Source organism: Pelophylax lessonae, assembly GCF_965119305.1.
Source record: "Pelophylax lessonae genome assembly, chromosome: 1".
Taxonomy (NCBI): Eukaryota; Metazoa; Chordata; class Amphibia; order Anura; family Ranidae; genus Pelophylax; species Pelophylax lessonae.
In genome coordinates this window covers 662253747-662278270 of record NC_138768.1, presented here as the reverse complement: position 1 = coordinate 662278270, position 24524 = coordinate 662253747, and the positions used below count along the sequence as shown (strand labels likewise).

Here is a 24524-nt window from a genome sequence, read left to right as displayed (position 1 = left end):
TATGATTATGCTTTCCAGGAAAACATACAGATTCCCTGAGGAAGATTTTGGTACTATACAAATTTCGAAACGCGTTGGACTCTGTCATGCATCTGCAACTGTATTGTATTGCACATTGAATGTATTATTACTGTTTGATTGATCCCTTACATTCATATTTTTTTCAATAAATTGTTTAAATATTTTAATTAATTCTATCTTTTTCGAAAGATCCTTATTAGTTACCTTTAAAGTCCCACCCTTCTAGGGGGTCATTCCCTTTTTCTTTATCAACCAATCTAGGGATTATGGTAACACAATATCTGAGAATTACCCACATACCTTTTCAGTGTCAGCCAGTATAGGCCCCAAAAATTAGTCCACATGGGTTTACCTGACAGCAAAGAACGTAGTATTTGGTGGCTGGAGGTACATTAGGCATTCACAGGATACAGAAGTAAGTGTCGGCTAGTATTGGCCCCAAAAATTAGCCCACATGGGTTTACCTGACAGCAAAGAATGTAGTATTTGGTGGCTGGAGGTACATTAGGCATTCACAGGATACAGAAGTAAGTGTCGGCTAGTATTGGCCCCAAAAATTAGCCCACATGGGTTTACCTGACAGCAAAGAACGTAGTATTTGGTGGCTGGAGGTAGATTAGGCATTCACAGGATAAAGAAGTAAGTGACGGCCAGTATAGGCCCCAAAAATTAGACTACATGGGTTTACCTGACAGCAAAGAATGTAGTATTTGGTGGCTGGAGGGAGGTACATTAGGCATTCACAGGATACAGAAGTAAGTGTCGGCCAGTATAGGCCCCAAAAATTAGCCCACATGGGTTTACCTGACAGCAAAGAACGTTGTATTTGGTGGCTGGGAGGTACATTAGGCATTGCCAGGATAAAGAAGTAAGTGTCGGCCAGTATAGGCCCAAAAAATTAGCCCACATGGGTTACCTGACAGCTAAGAACGTAGTATTCTGTGGCTGAAGGTTCATTAGGCATTCACAGGATACTGAAGTAAGTGTCGGCCAGTATAGGCCCCAAAAATTAGTCCACATGGGTTTACCTGACAGCTAAGAATGTTGTATTCTGCGGCTGAAGGTACATTAGGCATTCACAGGATACAGAAGTAAGTGTCGGCTAGTATAGGCCCCAAAAATTAGCCCACATGGGTTTACCGGACAGCAAAGAAAGTTGTATTCTGTGGCTGGAGGTACATTGGGCATTCACAAAAAAAATAATTGTCGGCCCTGAAAGGCCCCAAAAATTGGGCATTAAATGGACATGAAATGCTTTTTATGCCGCTGTATTTAGCGAAGGCAAGGACCAGGAATTGTGGGTGGATGGCGGTCTGGTGAATATTTGTGGCCTGGCATGAGGAATTTCAATGAAACATGGTCTACTGGTCACATGTGTTGAATTCCTCAGAGATCCATGCCTCATTCATTTTTATAAATGTGAGGTAGTCTACACTGTCATGAGCTAGGCGAGTGCGCTTATCGGTCACGATCCCCCCTGCTGTGTTGAACGTCCTTTCGGACAGGACACTGGACGGAGGGCAAGCCAACATTTCCATTGCAAATTGTGCAAGCTCTAGCCAGAGGTCAACCCTGCCCACCCAGTAGTCCAGGGGTTCATCAATCCTCAGAGCGTCCACATCGGCCGTTAACCCGATGTAGTCGGACACCTGTCGGTCTAGGCGTTATCTGATGCTGGATCCGGAGTACAGCTGTCAATGGTTCGGCTGAAAGAAGGATCTCATATCTGAAGTGACCAAGACATCTTCAAACCGCCCTCTTCTTGCAGGCGCTGTTGGATTGCTACCCGCAACTGTCTCTCTGTCACTGGAAATTCCTCTGCCAGCGCACGCAAAAGCAGAATGCAGCATTTCCCGCAGCAAGGCCTCGATGTGCTGCATTCTGACCGCCCTCTGTGATTGTGGTAACATTTCCGTCATTTTTTGTTTGTACTGGGAGTCTAAGTACGTTGCCACCCAGTACTGGTCCTTGGCCTTTATGCTTTTTATACGGGGGTCCCCCTTAAAACACTGGAGCATGAAGGCCCCCATTCGTACTACACTGGAAGCGGTGTAGTGGCCTGCTTCCAGCTCATCATCCAGGATAATTTTGTCCTCGTTCTCCTCCCCCCATCCACGGATAACACCAAGGATTCCAGAAAGGTTTAAAGCATGCTCTTCTTGCTCCTCCCCATCCCCCCCCCAGCACCATCCTCCTCTGACTCCTCTTCAGACTCCTGCTGTTGACTTGTCTCAGATGGAGTAACACCCTCTGGGAATTCATCCAACATTGCGACTTCCTCATCTTCCTGCTCCTGCTCCTCGATGGCTTGATCCATGACACAACCCAATGCACGCTCCAGAAAGAAGGCATAAGTTACGATGTCACTGATGGCGCCCTGGCTGTGACTGACCAGTTTGGTGATCTCACGGAATGGCCGCAGAAGTCTGCATGTGTCGCGCATGAGCAGCCACTGGCGAGGTGAAAAAAACCCAAGCTCCCCAGAACCTGTCCAGCCGCAGAGTTTGTATAGGTAGTCGTTAACTGCACGTTTCTGCTGGAGCAGCCTATCAAGCATATGCAACGTTGAGTTCCATTGCATCGGGCAGTCACAAATAAGACGCCTAAAGGGCAGGTTGTGTCGTCGCTGAATGTCAGCAAGGCGAGCCATGGCTGTGTAAGATCTTCGGAAATGGTTAGAGATTTTCCTGGCCGGCCGTAAGACGTCCTGGACCCCAGGGTATTTGGCAACGAATCGCTGCACGACCAAGTTCAGGACGTGTGCCACGCATGGCACGCGTGTTATTTTGCCCTGTTTCAGCGCGCTCAGCAGATTGGCACCGTTGTCGCACACCACTTTACCAACTGTCAAATTGAGCGGTGTCAGCCACTGATCTGCCTGTGAACGCAAAGCTGAAAGGAGTGCAGGACCAGTGTGGCTCTTGGCTTCCAGGCACAACAGACGCAGCACAGCATGGCAACGTCTCATCTGGCATGTGGAAACGGGTTCTGGGAACCTTGGGCGGCGCAGCGGAAGAGACGGTAGCAGCGGAAAAGGAGGAGTGCTTGTGATGCGGAGGTGAGGAGATGCGGCAACGTCACCCGGAAGCTGAAAGGTGCACGATGCGTTTCTGAGCATGCGCCAATTCCCGCTCAGGACTCGGGCGATCACGGGGGACAGCCAGCACTTCCCCTCCAGCACTTCCCCTCCTGTGACGGACGGTTTGACTTGGTCTTGTCCTACATGTGGATGGATGGCACCAACCAGAGGAGTTCTGCTCATATACTGATACTACAGCCTTTCTTGCCGTGGTTTCATGTGAGTTGCTACAGTTGCTTTTTATATACCATAATACATTTTGTCTGCACTTAGAGCGCTTTTCTGTGTTTTTGTATTTGCTCCAGAGTTTTTCCTCACTTCTGAGAAGAGCTGCTCAGTGTTGTTGGACATTCATATCATGGACTTTTCTCATGGACATTCTGCATTTATTTTACTATTTTAGATTGGTTTCCTCCCCTAGGCCCCTAAATGTGACAGGTACAGTGAGTTGCCATTTGATAATTTTTGCCTCTCTGCCTTCGATGGGCAGATCCTGTCTAACCAGCTTTCCCCTGCCTGAATAAACCTTTTATTTGACTCCCTCTGAAGGTATGCTTCTGAGTTGCTCCAGACTTTGGTTAGTCTGCAGTGCCTGCTTGAAGGTGGCACTACAAGTTCCAGTCAACTGTCCCATGGCGAATGAGTCCCTTGGGTCACAGCAAAGAAAATGTTTATGGGTCTCATCAATGTGGGAATCTCATCCAAAAGCTCTCTCTTTCCACTCCCCCCCCCCCCCCCCCAATGTGTAATTAAATATTTTGTTCATGAGTCAGAAAATTTTGCAGAATGATGTCCTTTTCATCCATCAACTTACGGTGCTTTGAGATCAAGGACTGGACGCACTTTGCCACCATTCCTGGGCACAGTGAACATGTTTGAATAAAACCCCTGAAAACGTTTCTGAGAGGTTACCGGCACAATCACTCCCTGTGACAGCAGAGCTTGCACCACCTCTAGTAGGTCCGTTAACCTATCTGGAGATAGGCGGAGGTTGGACGGGAAGAACCTGTCCGATGGTCTGGACCTGAATTCGATCTTGTAACCCGATCAGATTAGTTTGTGAACCCATTTGTCCTGAATCAAGGAAGTCCATGGTTCCAGAAAGAAGCAAAGATGTTCCCCCACCCCAGAAACGGGTGAGCCCATCCCTTCATGCAAGAGGAGGATTTGTCCGCAGATCCGGATTGGTCTTTTCTCGGCTTACCCGACCATGTCTTCTTGGAACCCCCTGAAGACCTGAATGGCTTAACTCCTTTCTCCTGCAACCCGGAGGTACAAAAGGGCCGCCTATGAGCAGTAAATGAAGGCCCCCGTCTATTACGCGGTGCCTTGCTCTTGGTGGATTGGGGAAGAAGAGTACTCTTTTCACCCGTAAAGCCTTTGATCAACTCATCCAGGAAGGATCCAAACAACCTGTCCCCCAGGGAACGTTAGAAAGAGCCTTTTTGGAAGCCTGGTCTGCAGACTAGCTTTTTAGCCACACCATGCGCCTAATAGCAACCCCCACCGCAGACACTCTGGCTACCAGTGGAGCCGCATCCAGCGACGCATCACGTATATACAGAAGTGCTTGGACCATTTGGTCCATTAGCTCTATCAGGCCCGACAAGAGCTGCTCCATTTCCAAGTCACCTTTCAGCAAATTCGCCCATTCCGTTATGGTCTGTGACACCAGAGTGATCACAAAAACCGGTTTCAGTATTGAGCCCGTTATCACATGCAAATGGCAGGACAGAGACTCAATCTGTCTATCAACAGGGTCTGTAAATACCGGGGACTCCTCCTCCGGAACCACGGTAGACTTATTTAGTCTGGAAACTGGATGATCCACCTTTGGTGGTGCGGTCCATCTAGCGGATACCGCGTCTGCGAAGAACATTTGTTTGATGCGCCCCCACTGTTCATTGACAATGTTGTCAAAAAGTTCCGGACAGGGAAAAATCTTGCCGACTGCTGGGATTTCCAGGTGCCAAAAGACACCCGCGTCCCTGACGCTGTAGAATCATCTGCCAGGGCGCTTTCTACCAGTGGCATTTTTTAAAACTAAATCCACTTTTTATACCAGGTTTTCTGAAACTGCTGTAAATGCAGACAGGGGCTGTGACCCGGAGGGTCCTGCAATTACACTGAGGGGGTTTGTGGGGGAGATTTGGTCCTGGGACTCCATATTTACTTTTACACATTTTTACAAAAAAAGAGTGTCACTTTAAGAAAAAAATGCAAAAAACGCGATCCGCACTGCTGCACCAGCGGCACCCCAAGTCCCAGCCCTAGCACAGCCTGAAGCAGGGTGAATGAGAAATAGCGCCCCATGCATTCCTATGGGGGAACTATCAAAACATGGCCGTCCATGCATTTCAATGGGAAAATTTTTACATTGATGCAGAGCGAAACTACAGCAAAATGGCGACCCCCCACGGCGTGCCCGGCGGTCTCCAGGACCCTCAAGGGGGTCGTTAGTCAGTGGCATGGGGGGGGTCCGTAGGAGGGGCCCCCACCAGGATAAACCTCCCACCCTGAAGAACCGCCGCAGCAGCCGCAATACATCCACCCCCCTGAGGTAGGAACCTGCTTGTGAGAGGGGGAAAGCCTAAGGGGGGGGCCTGGTATCATCAAGAGGCCAGAGGAACCGAGGGATACCTGAGGATCCGACTTTCCCAAAGAGGGGCCCACGTCCACCCCGAGACCGCCAGACCGCCAGACCCAAAGTCCAAAAAAAACCCCAGCTAAGACCGAAGTCCCAGCAGGGAACTAGGTCCTACTCCTAAACTAGGCAGAAACAAACTGAAGCCTATAGCAGAGTGTGTGGGTGTATGCCTGCAGGGATGGCCCCATAGGCATAGTAAAGCTTTTTCCTGCCTAGTTTTCTACTCCTGTAGGGGACATCATAACCCAATGGTCAAGAATTATATGGAGCTGCGTCTGTCAATGAACGATAGACAAATACCGATTACACATACCCTGGCATGTCTATGCCACCCACAAACAAACAGCCTGTGAATTATCTTAATGAGACTTTAAAAGACCAGTATGTGGGACTCCGGGTAAGTGGAGGCACCATCTCAGACAATGAAAGTCAAGTTATTCCTAACCTGGCGTACCCCTCAAAACAAGAAGCAGGTTATATCATCCTTGGGAGCAGCCAGCTACTATGGAAATGTGTGTGCACCTAAAGTGCCTTGGCCAAACCCTTGACTGACCTAACCAAACTGAAGCTGCCTAAGTTGGTGTCTTAGATGCCAGAGTGTGATAAAGTAAGCAACAAGAAAGAAATCCTCTAAAAATAGGGGGAAGCAGGAAAATCCAATGCTAAAATCAAAAGTATTCCTCCTGGGCAGCTACCCAAACAACCCCACAGGGGGGGAAGAGACTGAAACATAAAATGGAAATGGGGCGCCTCTAGGAGCATTGATCAATCTGTAGTAGTAATCACATAAATGAATATTGCTCACCTCATAGATTGGCCAGAAAAAATATATTGTTACCGTGGCAAATAAGCATAAACAGTGTTCCTTTACTCAATAAAGATGAAGTAGTTATTAGATCTCTCCCAGAGGGTCCTCAATAGATAAACATCAAGTTGCTGTTTAACTGAAGTACAAGAGCTTCTAAGTGTGGCTATTGTACTTTATTTAAACAGCATTTAATGTGTATTCATTAAAGATCCTCTGGGAGCAATCTCACATCTACTTCATCTTCATTGTGTAAAGGTAACTGTTTATGCTTGTTTGCCATGTTACACAATATTGTGTTTTTCTGGCCAATCTATGATGTGTGCAATATAAATTCATTAAATTATAGCTACAGAATTATCAATACTTTAGAGACACCCTGTATCTCCCAGCCAGGGTATTCCAGACCCTGAAGGAGACACTGGCCAGTACTCCTGAACTGCAAGCTCTGAATTTCATCTATAGGTTTCTTTTGCAAACCAATGCTTCTTTCTGTGCTTTAGGTGTGGTCCTCAGGTAGGTGGATAAGTCACAGGAAGAACTTCTCTACCTGGGCCACAAGCTACTTCTAAGAAAGTTATGACACCATTCAGAAGTGCTTTATAATCATGCTGGCGCTGAAGAAGCTGCAACACTACCTGTGAGGCTGTAGCCAGCAATCACCAAACATAATCCACTCAGCTGGTTAAACCACTTTGCTGGGGAGTCTCCTGCAATGTGATTATCACCATCCAACGTAAAAAAGGAGGGAAACATGGCAATAAATACAGACTGTCCTAGCAAGCAGAGCCAAAAGAATCAAGTTATGTTGGAAAGGGAACTTGAAATGCTTTCCATACTAAATTCTAAAGAGAGGTAATGTGATGATAATGAAACCCAGACTGTGAAGATAATGGAGTAAGAAAAGCAGTCTAGTAGCTGGGTACACATGGCCCAATATCGGGAGATATCAGCCGGTTAAAAAAAAAAAAAATACCGACATTTGGCCCATGTATATGTTCGGCCGGCTTTTGTCAGACGTGCATGCTGGAAAACCAGCAGCCGACTGACTCCCGATCAGCGCTCTCAGCCAATGGCAGAGAGCACTGATCGGAATGTTGTGGCGGTGGGCCCACCCCCTGTCAGAACACAACAGCTCAGCAGGGGAAGATAGCTGCACTAATGTTGGACCATTAGTACAGCATCTCTGACTGGAGCTGGGTTGCACAAAAAAAACTGTACAGTGTACAGTACCTGACAATGTGACATCCTAATTTTCTACTAAATACTTTTTCCCCTAAATACTCAAACCAGTAACAAATATGATCAGATTGAAATCTCATGACTAGGGACGGTGACACATTTGAAAACTGGCATTCCAACTTTGAAGGAATGCAACCTCACTTAGGCAGGCTCTTCATAGGGCTTTTGAAGAGACCCTGTAGTAAATGGTCAAGTCAAACGCAGCTTAGAGAACAGCTCAAAGGAATACACATCTTTTAGTCTGGTGAGTTGAACTAGAGCTGAACTTTTGTATATATCAAACTCTACACCGCAAACACCTAAAACATCATTATTTTATTTTGCTAAATAATATGCTGGTTGTTGGTTTTTGAAACCTTTTCATATAAAAATATAAATGTACCCAGGATAGTTGGCATTAGGAGTGTGTCCCATGAGCATAATAAAAGACACAGCACACCAACAACACACACCTCAGACCTGGTGTTATAGCTCTGAGACATCCTCTACAGAGGCAAGAAACGAAGGCTGCATCGCAAGCTGTGGGCTCTTGTTTTATGAATTAAACTAAGGATACTGAGAATCACTTTCTAAGGGCTAGTGACGCTTGCAAACATGACAGAACTTTGCAAGTGGCATTGTACCAAAGACCAGGCAGACTCCAATTAGGTATATTTTACTTTTAAATCCCATTTACAGTTTTTTTATTGTTGCTTACATCTATTTTGTAATATATTTTCTGTAAATATTTTTTGCACCATTTTTCTTTTTATTAAAACAATAGATAAATATCACAAAGCTGAATCTCTGAATGCCTAACTTGAAATAAAAGAACATGGACTCAGTGAAAAAGCTACCATAGTGTAAAGCTGGCCATACATGGATCGAAATTCAGCTAGTTCAGCAGGGATTGGCTAAATTTCAATTCATATATATATACACACTGTGGTTGTACAAAAGTCAAACTACCAATCAACTTCTGTAAAACCACCCTGTTGGATGGATCAGCAGCGCTAATCAGTGTATTCTGATAGTGGGGAATAAAAAAAGGATAAAAACATAAATAAACTTTTACAGCGGTTTATCCTGTCAACAGGAGCACATCAGAAATAGTCATAATCCACCAGTTTAGAATGGCTCCATGTGAATTAGTATTGATGACGATCACTCTTAGCCTGCTGATGCTTAGATTGTTGTATAGCCAGCTGAAAAATCTCTGAGCAGGGGGATGTTAAGAGTATAATAGTTACAAGCATGATTTTCTGTGCTTTACATGAGTTGTGTCTTGCTAGTACTTCCTTTAGAGGTCAAGGTAGTACATTTCTCTAGCTCTCCTGCAGTCTTTTGTTCTTTTTTGTTTTGTCAAATTGAATTGCTCACTGATTAAAGCCTTAGCTTAGTTTTTTTTTTTTTTTAAATCAACGTAAGGGACATTACTTACATTTGCTGAGAAGCATCTCCTGTGCTGCTGGCTGCTTTCTTGAAATCTTCCATCCTCTTCTCTCCCCTCATATCCCCGCAGCAGAAATCTTCCAGTGCTGTGGGGGTTAATGCAGCCTTTGGACATGTAAAAGGCACTTGTCAAGAGTGCCAACTATGCCCACCCTTTCTGCCACCATTTCCTATTTATACAAACTGTACTATAACTTTGTTCAATCAATTGAGGAGCTGGGCACTTTCATTAATTCAATAGGAGGGGGTAGAGGAGGGAAGAATTCAATTAAAACAGAAGCCACCAGCACAAGGGATATGTTGCATTAAATGTAATTTCTGTCCCTTGTGCTGCTTTTTTAAAATTTTAACTAAACTCAAGCCTGGTACACACTATGAGTATCACATACCTGGTGAAGACTGGAATGTTGTGGAGGCCTCTCTTGCTCCTCCCGCCTGACACTCCTGAAGGTGGGAACAGAGAGTGTAAGGCAAGGAGTGGCACGAGTGCCGTAGCGGCTAGCTGGTGGTGTTCACTCTGTAGGTGGGTACAGCTGGTATTTGCAGTCCTTGGAACAGGGTGCAGTGGCAGCTTGGCACCAAAGCGTGGGAGCAGTAGCCAGCGGAAACCGGGCAGTGAGGTACAGATTCAGCAAGCAAGCAAGTCCAGAAGATAAGCCAAGGTCGATAACAGCCGGGCAGCGCGGTACAGGGTAAGCAGGCAGATCAGATCAGTTTAAGCAAGCCAAGGTCAGGATAGTAAGCAACAGAGCAGAAGCACGGGCAGGGGCAAAGTCCAAAAGCAGGCCGGGTCATACACAGGTGAGAAGTAACAACAGATCAGGTCTCAGAACCACAGGAACAAGCTGAAGACCATTCAGCAACTGCTCACAGTACTAGAGCAGTTTAAATACGCCACTGGGAGCCAAATGCTAATTGGTGACTGCAGGTGTGCAATGTGCACTGGTGTAAGCGAAAGTCAGTACTGGCCTTCTGGTGGAGGAAATCCGGTTTACCTTACATTGCCCCCCCTAATGGGCAGCCTCCGGATGCCCATCTGAGACATCTTCGCAGGATGAGCTTGGAAAAAAGTTTTCACCAGTCTTGGGGCATGAACATTAGCTTCAGGCTCCCACGAGTTTTCCTCAGGACCATAACCTTTCCACTTGATTAAATATTGGGTACCTCCTCTCCCTCTCCTACAATCCACAATGGCCTCAATTTCATACTCCTCTTCATCGTCAATCATGATTAGTGCTGGAGGGTCCGGATTACGGGCAGGAAAGGGATCTGGTACAGCAGGCTTTAGCAGGGACACATGAAAAACTGGGTGAATCTTGTACTTCTCAGGTAGAAAAAGTTCATAAGCTGTCAGATTTATCATTCTTTTTACAGCAAACGGACTGATGTACTTGGGGGCCAATTTCTTGGAAGGACAGGCCATCTTCAAATTAGTGGTTAATAACCAAACCCTGTCCCCTGGCTTGAGATCCAGATCACCCCTTCTCTTTTTATCAAAGTATTTCTTGTTGTCTTGTTGAGCTTTGGCAATAGCTTCCTGCAGAAGTTTATTGTTGTTTTGTAGAAACCCCAGTCGCTTCTGGACCGCTGGAACAGATAAATCAAAGACTGCATGGAGGAAAAAGGAAGGATTGAATCCGAAGTTCGCAAAGAATGGAGTTTGACCAGTAGTCGAGTGGACAGAATCATTGTAAGCGAACTCTGCTAGAGGAAAGAGCGAAGCCCAATCATCCTGCGAGAAAGAAGAAAAACACCGAAAGGTATTGCTCTAGGGTCTGGTTGGTTCGTTCCGTCTGACCATTCGTCTGGGGATGATATGCTGAAGAAAACCATGTCTCAATCTTAAGTGCCTTACAAAGTTCTTTCCAGAATTTGGACGTAAACTGGACCCCTCGGTCAGACGTTATGCTCCGAGGAACCCCATGCAACCGCACTATTTCTTTGACAAATGCTTTTGCAGTCTCTGGAGCAGATGGTGTTCCAATCATTGGTACAAAGTGTGCCATCTTTGATAGCCTATCAATGATCACAAAAATAGAAGTAAAGTTTTCAGATACTGGGAGCTCGACAATAAAGTCCATATTAATCATCTCCCAGGGCTTGGTAGGAATGGGCAAAGGCCTTAATAGGCCCCAAGCTTTAGTCTTGTCTCCTTTGCTTCGAATACAGGTTTCACAAGTCTTCACGTAATCCTGGCAATCCAACCTCAGGCTAGGCCACCAAAAAGACCGTTGTAAAAGTTCCAGAGTCTTGCGCATCCCAAAATGCCCTGCCAAAGGGTGGTCATGGCACAAATTTAAGGCTGACTGGCGAAGACTTGAAGGTACAAAAACTTGTTGCTCATGGACGAACAATCCATCCCATTCTTGCAATTGTGAATCACATGGTGCACCTTCCTCCTTTGATGCTTGTTTGAGCTGTGACACAAAATCTCCTTGCAGTAACAGAAAATTTTGCGAGGATGAGGATAGGATGGTGTCAGGTTGAGTAGCTTCTTTTTCTTCCAGAAACATACGTGACAGGGCGTCAGGTTTCCCATTCTTAGAACCAGGTCTGTAGGTTATGTGAAATGAGAATCTTGAAAAAAATAAGGCCCACCTGGCCTGACGGGGTCTTAGACGCTTAGCTGTACGGAGATACTCTAAATTTTTGTGATCCGTGAAAATAAGGATTGGATGACTTGCTCCCTCAAGCAGATAACGCCATTCCTCCAGAGCGGACTTGATGGCGAGTAACTCACGGTCTCCCACATCATAATTTCTCTCTGATGGACTGAGTTTTCTTGAGAAGAAAGCCACAGGATGTAGAAGAGACTTAGCGCCTTGTCGCTGAGATACGATAGCACCAACTGCATTTTCCGAAGCATTGACTTCCAGGACATAAGGTAATGCAGGATCAGGATGTTGCAGAATTGGTGCTGATGTAAAGAGAGCTTTTAATTTATCAAAGGCAAGTTGCGCTGCCGGAGTCCACTGAAATCGGTGTTTTGTTTAGTAAGCTGTGTGATGGGGCTGATGATAGCTGAGAAGTTCTTGATAAATTTACGATAAAAGTTAGCAAATCCAACAAATCTCTGGACTCCTTTTCGATCTGCTGGCACTAGCCACTCAAGAATGGCACTAACTTTTTGTGGGTCCATTGCAATGCCGGATGTTGCGATAATAAGCCACAGAAACTGGATTGTTTCTTTCTCAAATTCACACTTCTCAGCCTTTGCGTATAACCGATGTTCCCGGAGACGGTTGAGGACCTTTTTATCGTGCAGCCGGTGTTCTTCAATGGAAGGGGAGAATATGAGTATGTCATCAAGGTACACAATGATGAAAAGGTCAAGGAAGTCCCTAAAGATATCATTGATGAAATGCTGGAACGTTGCTGGGGCATTACACAGTCCAAAGGACATGATTAAATACTCAAAATGCCCAAAGCGGGACCGGAAAGCGGTTTTCTATTCATCCCCCTTCCGGATCCTTACTAGGTTATATGCACCTCGAAGATCAAGCTTTGTGAACACTTTCGCTGTTCTGAACCGCTGGAAAAGATCTGGAACAAGGGTATCTGTTTTTAATTGTTATTTTGTTTAGCTCTCTATAGTCCACACAGGGTCTCAAGGTGTGATCCTTCTTTTCAACAAAAAATATTCCAGCCCCAGCGGGGGATGTGGATGGACAGATGAATCCCCTTTCTAGGTTCTCATTAATGTATAGGCGCAATGTCTCAAGCTCCAGTTCTGCTAGGGGAAAAATACGTCCGAATGGAATGTCGGCCCCGGGTAACAGTTCAATTGGGCAATCGTACGGCCGATGGGGCGGTAAAGTCTCAGCATTCTTCCTATCAAAAACATCTAAGAAATCATGGTAAGTTAATGGAACATATTGTGAAACTGAAGTCTCTGGTTGCAGTTCCATAAGGGGGGCCGAGGTGGTGACCGTATTGGGAAAACAGTGTTGCTGGCAGTAGGTGGTAGGGAATGAAACAGCTCCAGACTCCCAGTTTATTTGGGGATTGTGTGCCTGCAACCACAGAATGCCCAGGATGATGGGGAACAAAGGTGATGGGATAATGTCCAGGGTTAGGTATTCTGAATGATTAGAGGAGGTTACTGCCAGTAGCGGACAAGTTTCTTGTGTGATAGGACCTGACTTGAGATTCGAGCCATCCGCCAAATGAATCTTCAGATGCTGCATTTTAGCTTGCAGTGGGACCTTGTGGTGTTCAGCAAATTAATAGTCCATAAAACAACTGCAGGCCCCGTAGTCAATAATGGCTTGAGTTTGGATGCTCCCTCCAGGTAGCTGCAGGGAGAGAGTCAGCAAAAGGTGAGAGGAGATGCTCTTCAGAGGATATCTGGAAGTATCAGAAACAAGGACAGACTTACATGGTCATATCAGGCAGTCACGCAGAAAGTGACCAATGCCCCCACAGTAAAGGCATAAGTTGTTCTGCTTGCGTCTAAGTCTTTCCTTGGCTGACAGAGGTGAACGAGAAAGTCCCAACTGAACAGACTCAGCCTTGAAAGAGGATGGTGGCGGAGCTGGGGATACAGGTGCTGCTGGTGTCCATGTAGGTGGAATGTTGCCAGATTTTTCTGCCCTCCTCTCTCGGATTCTGCGATCAAGCTGAATAGCAAGCTGGATCAAGTTTGAGAGCGTAGTTGGTGGATCTAGTCTGGCAAGTTCATCTTTAAGAGCCTCTGAAAGACCCAAACGAAACTGGTACTGCAAGGCTGCATCATTCCAGGCAGTGTCAGAACTCCATTTGCGGAACTTAACAACATAGTCCTCCACAGGCTGAAGCCCTTGCTGGAGTTTATGTAGAATAGCTTCTGCTGTGGAGGTCCGTTGGGGATCATCATAGATCTGGGCCATGGCTTCAAAGAAGAAAGAGACTGATGCATGAACTGGGCTGGCCTTTTCCAGAAGCTGATGAGCCCATGACTGTGGTTCCTCACGCAAGAGAGAAACGACAAAGCCCACCTTAGTAAATTCAAGGGAGAAAGTTCGTGGTTGTAACTCGAAATACAACTGGCAGGCATGGTGGAAGGCCCAAAACTTATAGCGATTTCCTGAAAAGCGTTCCGGGGTAGGTACCCGAGGCTCCAGGGGAGGAACCATTACTGTAGATGCAGGAGCTGGAGCAGGAACAGTAGCTGAAGTGCCAGATACAGAAGCTTGAGATACAATGGGCAGGGAGCGTAAATGACCTTCAATCCGGAAGTAATTCTCCTGGAGTCCGGTCACCACTTGGATTAAGGCTGTGATTTGTTGGCACACCGCTTCAAGCAGAGAGGAGCCTCCTCCAGTCTCAGTCATGGCTGAATGGTACTATCACGTACCTGGTTAAGACTGGAATGTTGTGGAGGCCTCTCTTGCTCCTCCCGCCTGACACTCCTGAAGGTGGGAACAGAGAGTGTAAGGCAAGGAGTGGCACGAGTGCCGTAGCGGCTAGCTGGTGGTGTTCACTCCGTAGGTGGGTACAGCTGGTAGTTGCAGTCCTTGGAACAGGGTGCAGTGGCAGCTTGGCACCAAAGCGTGGGAGCAGTAGTCAGCGGAAACCGGGCAGTGAGGTACAGAATCAGCAAGCAAGCAAGTCCAGAAGATAAGCCAAGGTCGATAACAGCCAGGCAGCGCGGTACAGGGTAAGCAGGCAGATCAGATCAGTTTAAGCAAGCCAAGGTCAGGATAGTAAGCAACAGAGCAGAAGCACGGGCAGGGGCAAAGTCCAAAAGCAGGCCGGGTCATACACAGGTGAGAAGTAACAACAGATCAGGTCTCAGAACCACGGGAACAAGCTGAAGACCATTCAGCAACTGCTCACAGTACTAGAGCAGTTTAAATACGCCACTGGGAGCCAAATGCTAATTGGTGACTGCAGGTGTGCAATGTGCACTGGTGTGAGCGAAAGTCCGTACTGGCCTTCTGGTGGAGGAAATCCAGTTTACCTTACAATGAGGTTTTTTTTTTTTTGTTCAACCCAAAAAAAAAAAAAACCCATTTGGAGCCGCTGTACTAACAATCCAACGAAAGGCTAGCTTCTGTAAAACCAGCTGGCATACCCACAAGCCAAATGTCGGCTGTTTTTTATTGAACCGGCCGATGTCTCCCAACATTTGGCCATGTGTACTGGGCTTTAGGCTGCAAGGCAAATGGTAAAATAGGTGTAACAGGGTTTTGAGGGCACCCCCTAGTGTCTTTGGGGTCCCTAACCCTAGTTAACTCACTATGCCTGACAGGCGGATCCTGAGCCTCCACTATCTGGGAGCTGGGGTACATGTCTGCGGCAGTGCCTCCACCCAGTGGGGCATCCGGGGTAGGGATGTGGGGTCCCACTGGGAACATACTTGGTGCAATGAGACTGACACAGCCTAACTGAAACTAACTTTATATAGTAAGTAGCAAATGAATCAACATACATGGGAAAACACGGTAACACGGATAACAATGCAATGTGGATTTTCCTCATCCACCCACTAGCACACCTGCGTCCCACCCCCTTATCTTCACCCTAATGGCCGTTGGTGCACATAGGAAAGTTGGGGCCCTTATAAGTCCTGCTCCGCAGGGTCACTGAAGCAGCCTGAGCTGTGCAATGTCCACTCTGGACCTCAGAGTCTTTACTGTGAGTGAGGAGACAGGTGCCCTGGGGTGATACAGGGAGAGGCTTGGTTTACCCTCACAATGCAATTTACCAGATCAGTCTGCTGCAGTCTCCTCTCACTGGATTCACCAGACGTCTGGACTCAGTGCTTATCTTTGCCAGGGGTCCCTCTCTCAGCTGGTGTGGTCTTGGGTGAAGTAAGTTCTCTCAGCAGGGTTCTATCTCTGTGCTGCAGTCTTTCACAGCTAGTCACATGTCCTGTCTCTGGCTGAGCATGTGGTAACTTCTAGAAGTCTTCCATGACCTCCTTCCTCAGAGCTGTGCAGGAAGTCCTCCCAGGACATTAATAGGTGATAAAACCTGAGCAGAAGGATAAGAAGTCATCCAGAGTTGGTGTCTATCTCCCTCAGTCTTTCCTCACACACCACTTCCTGGTCACACTGTGATGATGCCACAATCATGTGACTGAAAAGGCCAAATCCTGTGTTCAATGCTCAATGTTTTATTAACTGCATACTGAGTCCATCTGCCATCTACTGGGCATTTCAGATAATACAGCCTGTGTAACTCTATTAGGGTTACATAGGAATGAAGTGTACATTTCACAGGATGAACAAAAATAGTAGCCTCAGATAATAGTCAAATCAAGGTGCTCTTTATTCAACAGTTTCTGCTCACGCAGCCTGCCAAACCTTAACCCCCCCCTCCCCCATATTATTCTAATGAGGAAGAATGTTTCATATGCACAGGATGTGACTATGTTAAAATGCAATTCGACCATCCACCAGGTCACACTGACCAAGGGGCTCTGTGAAAGAAGTCATTACAGGCAATTTGAATCTGTTTGTTTGCATTGCAAAGGCTTAGAAAGTACAGAGAATAATGTTAAATTACACAGCACAATTCTTATCAGTCAGGTTATTTTAGAATGTAATGTCTCAGAAACCATTCCTCGCAAAAGTTTTTTTATTTTTTATATATTAAAAATGCTTTTTAGCTAATCCGTATTGAAGAAGTATTTCATCATTTAAGGAAGAACTGTCACTGAGCATTAAAGAGTGCTTTATGTATAACGAACCATGCTATAGCAAATGGATAGTCATTTGCCAGTGCTATGGACAATTCAGGCAGTTTCTACTTCAGATATTGCGATGAGTAAGGCCTAAAGCATCATTCTTAAACCTGAAGTTAAATCTGCTTTTATTTTTCTTTCTTTGGTGCATTGCTCCCTTCTTCATCAAGATGCTAATAACATTTCTACTGTAAGAAAAACTTATTGTTTTCAATATGTACTTTATTTTACATAGTTACATAGTTATTCTGGTTATAAAAAGATCATCCAGTTCAACCAATAATTTTAGATGCTGTGAACACCTCACTGGGTCTCTATGCTGCTCTAATGCAGCCACATCATTGCTGGTGGGATGAGCTGTATATGTAGGTTCCTGAAAACAGCAGACTGCCTTGGTTACTCCCACATATGATGTTCAGCCTCCAAAATTAAAAGAACTGATTGAAAAGAGCGGGTCAGGGACAGTTCAGCTGCGGAGAAAAGAGCTAGATGAGGAAATCATGCAGGCTCTATCTAACTTGGTGCAGCTTCCAAAACACAGTGTGCAAAGGTCGTAGTGTGCTGTAAAAGTAAAGGTAAGCCATTTCAGTACAGGATGAGGAGCCTGTAAAACTGTGCAGGATGAAGGTATGGCTGGAGGTTGTCTTTAACTGCTTCCCGCCCAGGTCATTGTAAAATGATGCCTGAGCAGGAGCCCTATTGCTCTGGATGGACATCATATGACATCCTTCCCAGAACGTGCCTCGCACTGCAGCAATCTGTCATCCGCTGTGTCCCTCCCAACACAGATGATAAATGATCAGTGTACCGGCCTGCTGCTGGTACCATGTGATTGCTGTGACCAATCACAGCAGATCACATGCCAGTTGTAAACAAGGAATGGCTTCGATTCCTGACATTCATTGTGTACAATTGGTTGCTAGCTGTGATTGCTCATAGTGATTGCATGGTACAGACAGGGCCAATCACAGCCCATCTGTATCATATTATTAGCTGTCGCCAATCACAGCTAATCGCAACATTACACACTGAATGGGTCTATTTCATTCAGTAAAAATTCTTGTGTATAGCAGTGAAATTCACTGCTAGAAGCAACCATGGCTTGTAAAAAAAAAAAAAAATCCTTATTAGAGTATTGCTCTGGTCACAGTATGTAAAAAAAAAAGAAAAACTGAAAAGAAAAAGGACAGTGTCCTTGCTGTACTGTACTGGTGACAGTATTTAAAAATAAATAAATAAAAAATGTGGAAAAAAACAATCTTTTAAAATGTTTTAATTGTGACAAAACATTACAACTTCAAAAAACAAATTTTCAGGCCTCAAGAAATGAGACCATCAGTACATTTGGACTAATCAATTTTCAGATATATATACCATAGTTTGTGGACTCTATAACTTTCCTACAGACTAAATAATATACACTGATTTGGCTTATTTTCACCAAAAACATGTAGCAGTAAACAATTTGGCCTAAAGTTATAAAGAAAGATTATTTATTTGCATTATTTTACAACAGAAAATTTTATTCAAAATTTTCAGCCTTTTTTTTAATATTAGACTCTTTGTGTGAAAAAATGCTACAAATGTGATATGTGTTGCATGGCCACACAATTGTCATTCAAAGTGAAAATTGGCCTGAGCAGGAAGGGGGTAAAAGTGTCCAGAATTGAAGTGGTTAATCTGTCTTGTAATATATCGTTATTGCCTAAGGTCTCCTACTGACTATTCCAACTTTTGTTTCCTTCCCTCTGAATACAGTTTTTGCTAGTCAGTCTTAAATTGCAAAAATAAAAAGCATCAGAATGTAGTGAATCCAGAGACAGTCAGGCAACTAGCAATGTACATTTGCATGCAAAAAACATGCCATTGATCAAATAATGTCGTCTAGTGTTTAGAAAAACAAATTAGACATTTTATTTCTCAATTAAGGCATTTTTCATTGATCAGCAATCTTTTTCCTTAAAAAAGTAATTTTTTATTGTTTCCCTTAGGTTTATTTGGGAACATTTGCAGTTGAATTAAAATGTAATTGATGCTACAAATCAAATAAAAGAATGCTTAAATAAAATATTCTGACATGGTGAAACAAAACAGATGACTTTCCAATGATCTGATGACTGTCCACATTTATCACAAACCCATCTCTATCTGTAAGGTAATTCACATTCATATCGTATAGACTGAAAGTCAACACATAACTATATGCTGCACTAGAGTCTATTACGTATGCTTTTTCTTCCTGGGTTCAGGCACGAATCAAAGAGGTGATTTGTTCCCCAGAATACATCAGTGAGATGCCTGATTGAACTCATGGAGTGCCAAGTAGTTCTCAAGGTTAGTTTTTTTTCTCTCGCCAGCATGAATTTTCTACAATTCTAAGCCTGCTCTCCAACCTCTCTCTACAAAAACCTCGGCACTTGTTGAAGTATAAAGTTTTCACTGTCTACCTTCCAAAGATTCCACATCTCTGATCTCCTTTACTAAGTCAGTATGAGAGGGCAGCAAGAAAGTAGTAAAGGATGTCCCCCTTGGCTCTGCAGGATGCTAACCTCTGAGATGCACAGGTGTACCATTGTGTTCAGTCACTGCATGCGGCGTCTCATCTGGTTAGTGGAACTAGGACCAAAGAACTGCAGAGCTACCGAGAATACTAAATTATACCTTATACAAACCTTCTATGAGGAGAAATGAAATTGCTTCTTAAAGGCCTAAACATTTGATAAGAGTTCACCTGTTTTCTTGGAGAAATTGCAACAAATGTAATTTACATTCTCCTATTTTTATTTTTTTTGTACTATAAATCTTTTATTTTGGAAAATTCTATAAGATACAAAGAAATAAGGCAGAATAATTATATCTTCAAATAGTGCATCAATAAGAGCAGTACAGAAATCCAGCCATGTTGTGAGTTGGCAAAAAATGGCCAGAGCTTCTAGACAAAAATAGTAGTGCAAATTAACAAACAATACCCCTTATTTCTTAACCATTGATATTTTTTAGAAGAGTTTGAAGCACATTAAAAATAGAAGAAGAGATTAAGGAAAAGGATTAGACCTGTATCACCGAGTTTTTCTTTTTTGTGTCAGACAGGTTTTGCATTTTAATACAAGTCTATGGGAATGCAAAACCAACTTGAAGCTGGCAAATGCATGTAGAAGGAGGTCAACTGCTGGTCAGTTGCAACTATCAATGAATTTTAAATGATCTCAGAAGCTTCTCAAATTGATCCCATAGGCACATGCCCAAAGGCAAATGACACAGGTCCTAAAGGTCACATCTTCAAATGTACCACACTTCACTGGTACCAAGGCAGCTCTCAATAGCTTGCAAACTCAGTGTATATCTAAAGACCATATAGACATGGAAAAATAGAAGTAGAAACACTGGTGCACTGAAAAGTGCTGATAAAACAACTTCAATAAATAAAAAAAGGTTAATACTAGACGTACAATTAAGTGAATTGTTCAGGGTATATCACCAACCCAAATCATCCAGAGAAACAGGTGCTGAAACTCTTATTAGACTGCAGTAGATGCTAAGCTAAGTTGGATACTATGAATTGAAGTGGGCACTGGGAGAACCAGAGGGGTGGAAAACACAAGGCCATTCCAATATGGTGCAGAAGGAGGACCAAATGGTATGCTTGGTGATAAAGTATTTCCTCTACAATCACATTTTGGGGCACTGTCACTGCTGTAGAGTAGAGGAGAATGGTCCTAGGAGTTTTAAATAGGCAGAGGAGAACTGTCCAATGGTGCCCAAATTCCGTCCATAGCATCAGGGGTCGGGGAGAGATGAGCCTCAGAATGAAGCAAGTAAACAGAACAGGTTGGCTGGGCATGTGAGCTTTCACTGTTTGTCTTAGTGATATGTCCTAATCAAGTCACTTCATTGCAGGTGCAATTTTAATTTTAAGCAGTAGGTTGGGTGTTAGGGCTCTTTCACACAGGCGGACCGCTCAGATCCGCCTGTCCGTTTTTTTGAATGGTCCCCCCATGCATCTCTATGGGGCATCGGATGTCAGCGGAGACATTTTCGCTGACACCCGATCCGATCCGATCCGATCTCCGTGAGAAAAGCGGAGTCCGTTTGGTGGACACACTGTGTGAAAGGAGCCTTAAGGTTAGGAGAAAAATGTTAACTGCTCAGGTGACTGAAGTGTTATTCATAATAGGGCCTATTTTTGAAAGGAATGTTTGTTCTCAGCCCTAAAAGATCCACATCTAGATGTCCAGTGCCAGGTCTTGAGCTCCTAAGAGTAATTTACTATTCATACATTTACAATTTAACACTTAGGGCTCATACAATTCTCCCTTTACCTGTCATGTACATAGACAATAAATGTCTAAGGAAAGGCAGCCTAACATGTCATGAAATATACAAAACGTCCTCATCACTAAATGACGCTAAATAAAACAATAAGTGTGACATTCATCAGTCATTTATGGCAGGTGAATCAGTCACTGTAATTTAAAGCATGTGTCCCAGGAAAATACATCTACACTTAATGTCAGCTTTTACAAATATGCTCTTTAGATTGAAAATAGAGCACTTTTGTGAAGTATCTTCACATATATATATAGGCATATAAACACTTTTGCTTTAAAAATAAATGTTAGATTTTTTTTTTAAGTTTACTGGACAATCCACACAAAAAATCATAATAGAATAACTGGCTCAGAGGTGCAAGGCAGAGAAGGACAATACATATAAATGTGAAAAGGTACATAGAATTAGGACCTATCAACACTGATCTGTGCCTTAACACTATAAATCATTTTTCAAAGTGATCACTTATGTGGTGGGGTTGATTTACCAAAGGCAAATAGACTGTTCACTTTGCAAGGGAATTATCCCCAGAGCTTAGTAAATGAGGTGAGACTCTGCTGACTGCCATCATCCAATCATGTGCAAGAAAAAACTATATATATATATATTTTTTTTTTTCTTCTTTTTTTTAAACACACGATTTGGCATTCTTTGCAAAGTGACATATCACCACATTCACTGAGCTCTAGGAAAAATTCACTTGCAAAGTGCAACCTCCCTTGCAGAGTAAACAGCGTATTTGTCTTTAACAAACCAATGCCACTGATTATGTTTCATTTTAACATTAAGACATTGGATTGTTCTAAGAAAACATGTTACTTTATTTTCTGGCCTGCTGTAGGTCTACCTGCTTTTTTTTTTTCTTAACAAAAGATCCCCTAAGATCAATATAATAGCTTATAATGGATTATAACTTTAAAGTACATCATACCATGATATGAAGGACAGAGGGGGAAACATATGTGTTGGAATGTGAATATTTAAGTAATTAATATTTTCTGTTCCACAGATTACAGTTACCTAATCATCAGCATCAGTCACAATCAATGCTCATTGAAACTAAATTACAAGAAAAACAAAGCATTTAAATGACATCTCAATGTCAGTGGTAATGACAAGCTTTAGCACTAGGCAAATACAGGTCCTTGACGCTGATCAATAACTACTATTAAGATCAATTTAGTGTCTCAAAGTCAACGGAAAGCTCTCAAGACGTCCCATCCAATTAAGTGTAAAATGCTAGTAATGGCGCAGTCACTCCACTTACCACGAGAAGCATGTTTAATCAGGATGCTGTTCCCAAATCACACACACAGTAATATGTGCCTTGGACCCACTGAGAGACATCCTTTAGAGAATGCTAGAGACTAGGGAATCTCTAATAGTGTGTGCAACAGCTGTCACTGCTAATGCTCTGCCTGTGAAGTCCTTGCCTCTCTGGTGTTGCTAACCAGCCCTAATTTGATTACTTTCTTCCCTTATTCTTGGCTTGGAACTCTCTTTCAGAGTGACAGAAACACAACAAGAAAGACAAAAACGAATATCTGTGTTGCAGAGATCAGCCTGCACATCCTTTAACTCCCAGAAGGAGACCTTATTGTGCATCCTTCCAGCCCAGCGGGATAGGATTTGGTTGGAACAAAAGGACTCAAGACACTACAATGCTTGGCATCCCAGAAGGGACATACAAACATCCTCCTTACATCAGTGAAGGGTATCACAACTCTTTTTGGATAAATGACTTCTGCTCCATGTTGCAGAGAACTTTTTCCAAAGTTACAAACAGTGATATGGTATATGGTTGAGATACTGTACATCATATATTTATTGCATAATGCTGAACATTTTTTGATAGGGAAACAGATATGTATCCATACCTATCTTATAGTAGATGTAGCCCCCATTCACTAAAATATCTTACAATATTTACCAATCTTAAAAAATATATAAACCCAAAAACAAAAAAGTAATTTATTACATTTTACCAACCCTTTATTATGAAGGCTGCCATTAACACACCTCCTGTCTTTGGGCATCTCCTCTGTCTACCAAGGAGCAATGAAGACACCCTTGGACAGCAGCGCTCTCTGGGAGAGAGTAGTATTCGATTATTTACAATTACAGAACTTTTTTTTTCCTTTTGGAATAAAGGATTTACATAAATGAATAACAACTGACTATTGTAGGCTTCACTGTTAATGGTATATGTTTTGTCTCAATCTGCTACCTTTGCTGGTAATAGGAAGTTTTAAGAAAATTTCTTTCTGGATAACCAGCTGAAAATAAAGAGAAAAAAAATAAAAATGAAAACTAAGAATTGATAAGCTGCTATATATTACATTTTTGCTTTCGGGTTTAGATACTCTTTAATCTTGACATTGTTATTAGAAAGGCCATTTGTAATCTTGCCATGAAGGTTGTTTAGGTATTTCCTGGACAGATAAGATTTACCGTCTTTTTAACAGGGAGCTGCTTCATTTCAATTAGAAAATACCACAGGGCAGCTTTAAAAGCCATGTCAAGTTCCAGGTTTTGGGTGGGCACATTAATGCTTCAGTACATCTCTTTGGACCCTGCAGGCAAACTTTCAATGTTATCAGCTGCATTGTCCTTTATGAACATATGCAACTACTACAGATGGATTTGTTATTTATTGGACATAACTAAAGACAACACACCAAGAGAAATGAGAGCTCTATGCTAAATCTGTATGCAGTGCCAGTCAGATAGGGCAACATACACTGGTGAAAATAATTATTTGATCCTCTGCAGATTTTGTATGTTTGCCCACTAACAAAGAAATGAAGGGCCTATAATTGTTATCATAGGTGTATTTTAAATGATAGAGACAGAATATTAACTAAAAATCCAGAAAAAAAAGATACAAATGTTATAAATTGAGTTGTACTTCAGTGAGTAAAATAGATTTTTAATCCCCTATCAACCAACAACAATTCTGGCTCCCACAGACTGACTATAGTATGTGCTCATGTGGTACACAGATTATTCCTGTCAGTTTAATAAGGTGCTTCTAATGACAACGCATTATGTGTATAAAAGACTTCTGTCCACAGAACCTTTCTTCAATTCAAACCTCATCATCATGGGCAAGACCAAGATGAGTTGTCAAAGGACATCATGGACAAGATTGTAGACCTACACAAGGCTGGAACGGGCTACAAGACCATCAGCAAGAAGCTTTGTGAGAAAGAGACAACTTTTAGAGCAATTTTTTGCAAATGTAAGAAATACAAAATAACTATTATTTCCCTCTGTCTAGAGCTCCATGCAAGATTTCACT

At 43.4% G+C, this 24524-nt stretch overlaps 1 protein-coding gene across 1 annotated transcript in view; it reads right to left on the bottom strand.

Annotated features, from left to right (window-relative positions):
- REELD1 (reeler domain containing 1) overlaps nt 1-22579 on the bottom strand; it is an 84563-nt gene extending 61984 nt beyond the window's left edge. Inside the window, exon 1 of the mRNA XM_082274433.1 lies at nt 22491-22579. Within this exon, the coding sequence (XP_082130559.1) occupies nt 22491-22502 (12 nt within the window). The 5' untranslated portion in view covers nt 22503-22579. The remainder of the gene's footprint in view (nt 1-22490) is intronic.
- Between the last annotated feature and the right edge of the window lie 1945 nt (nt 22580-24524).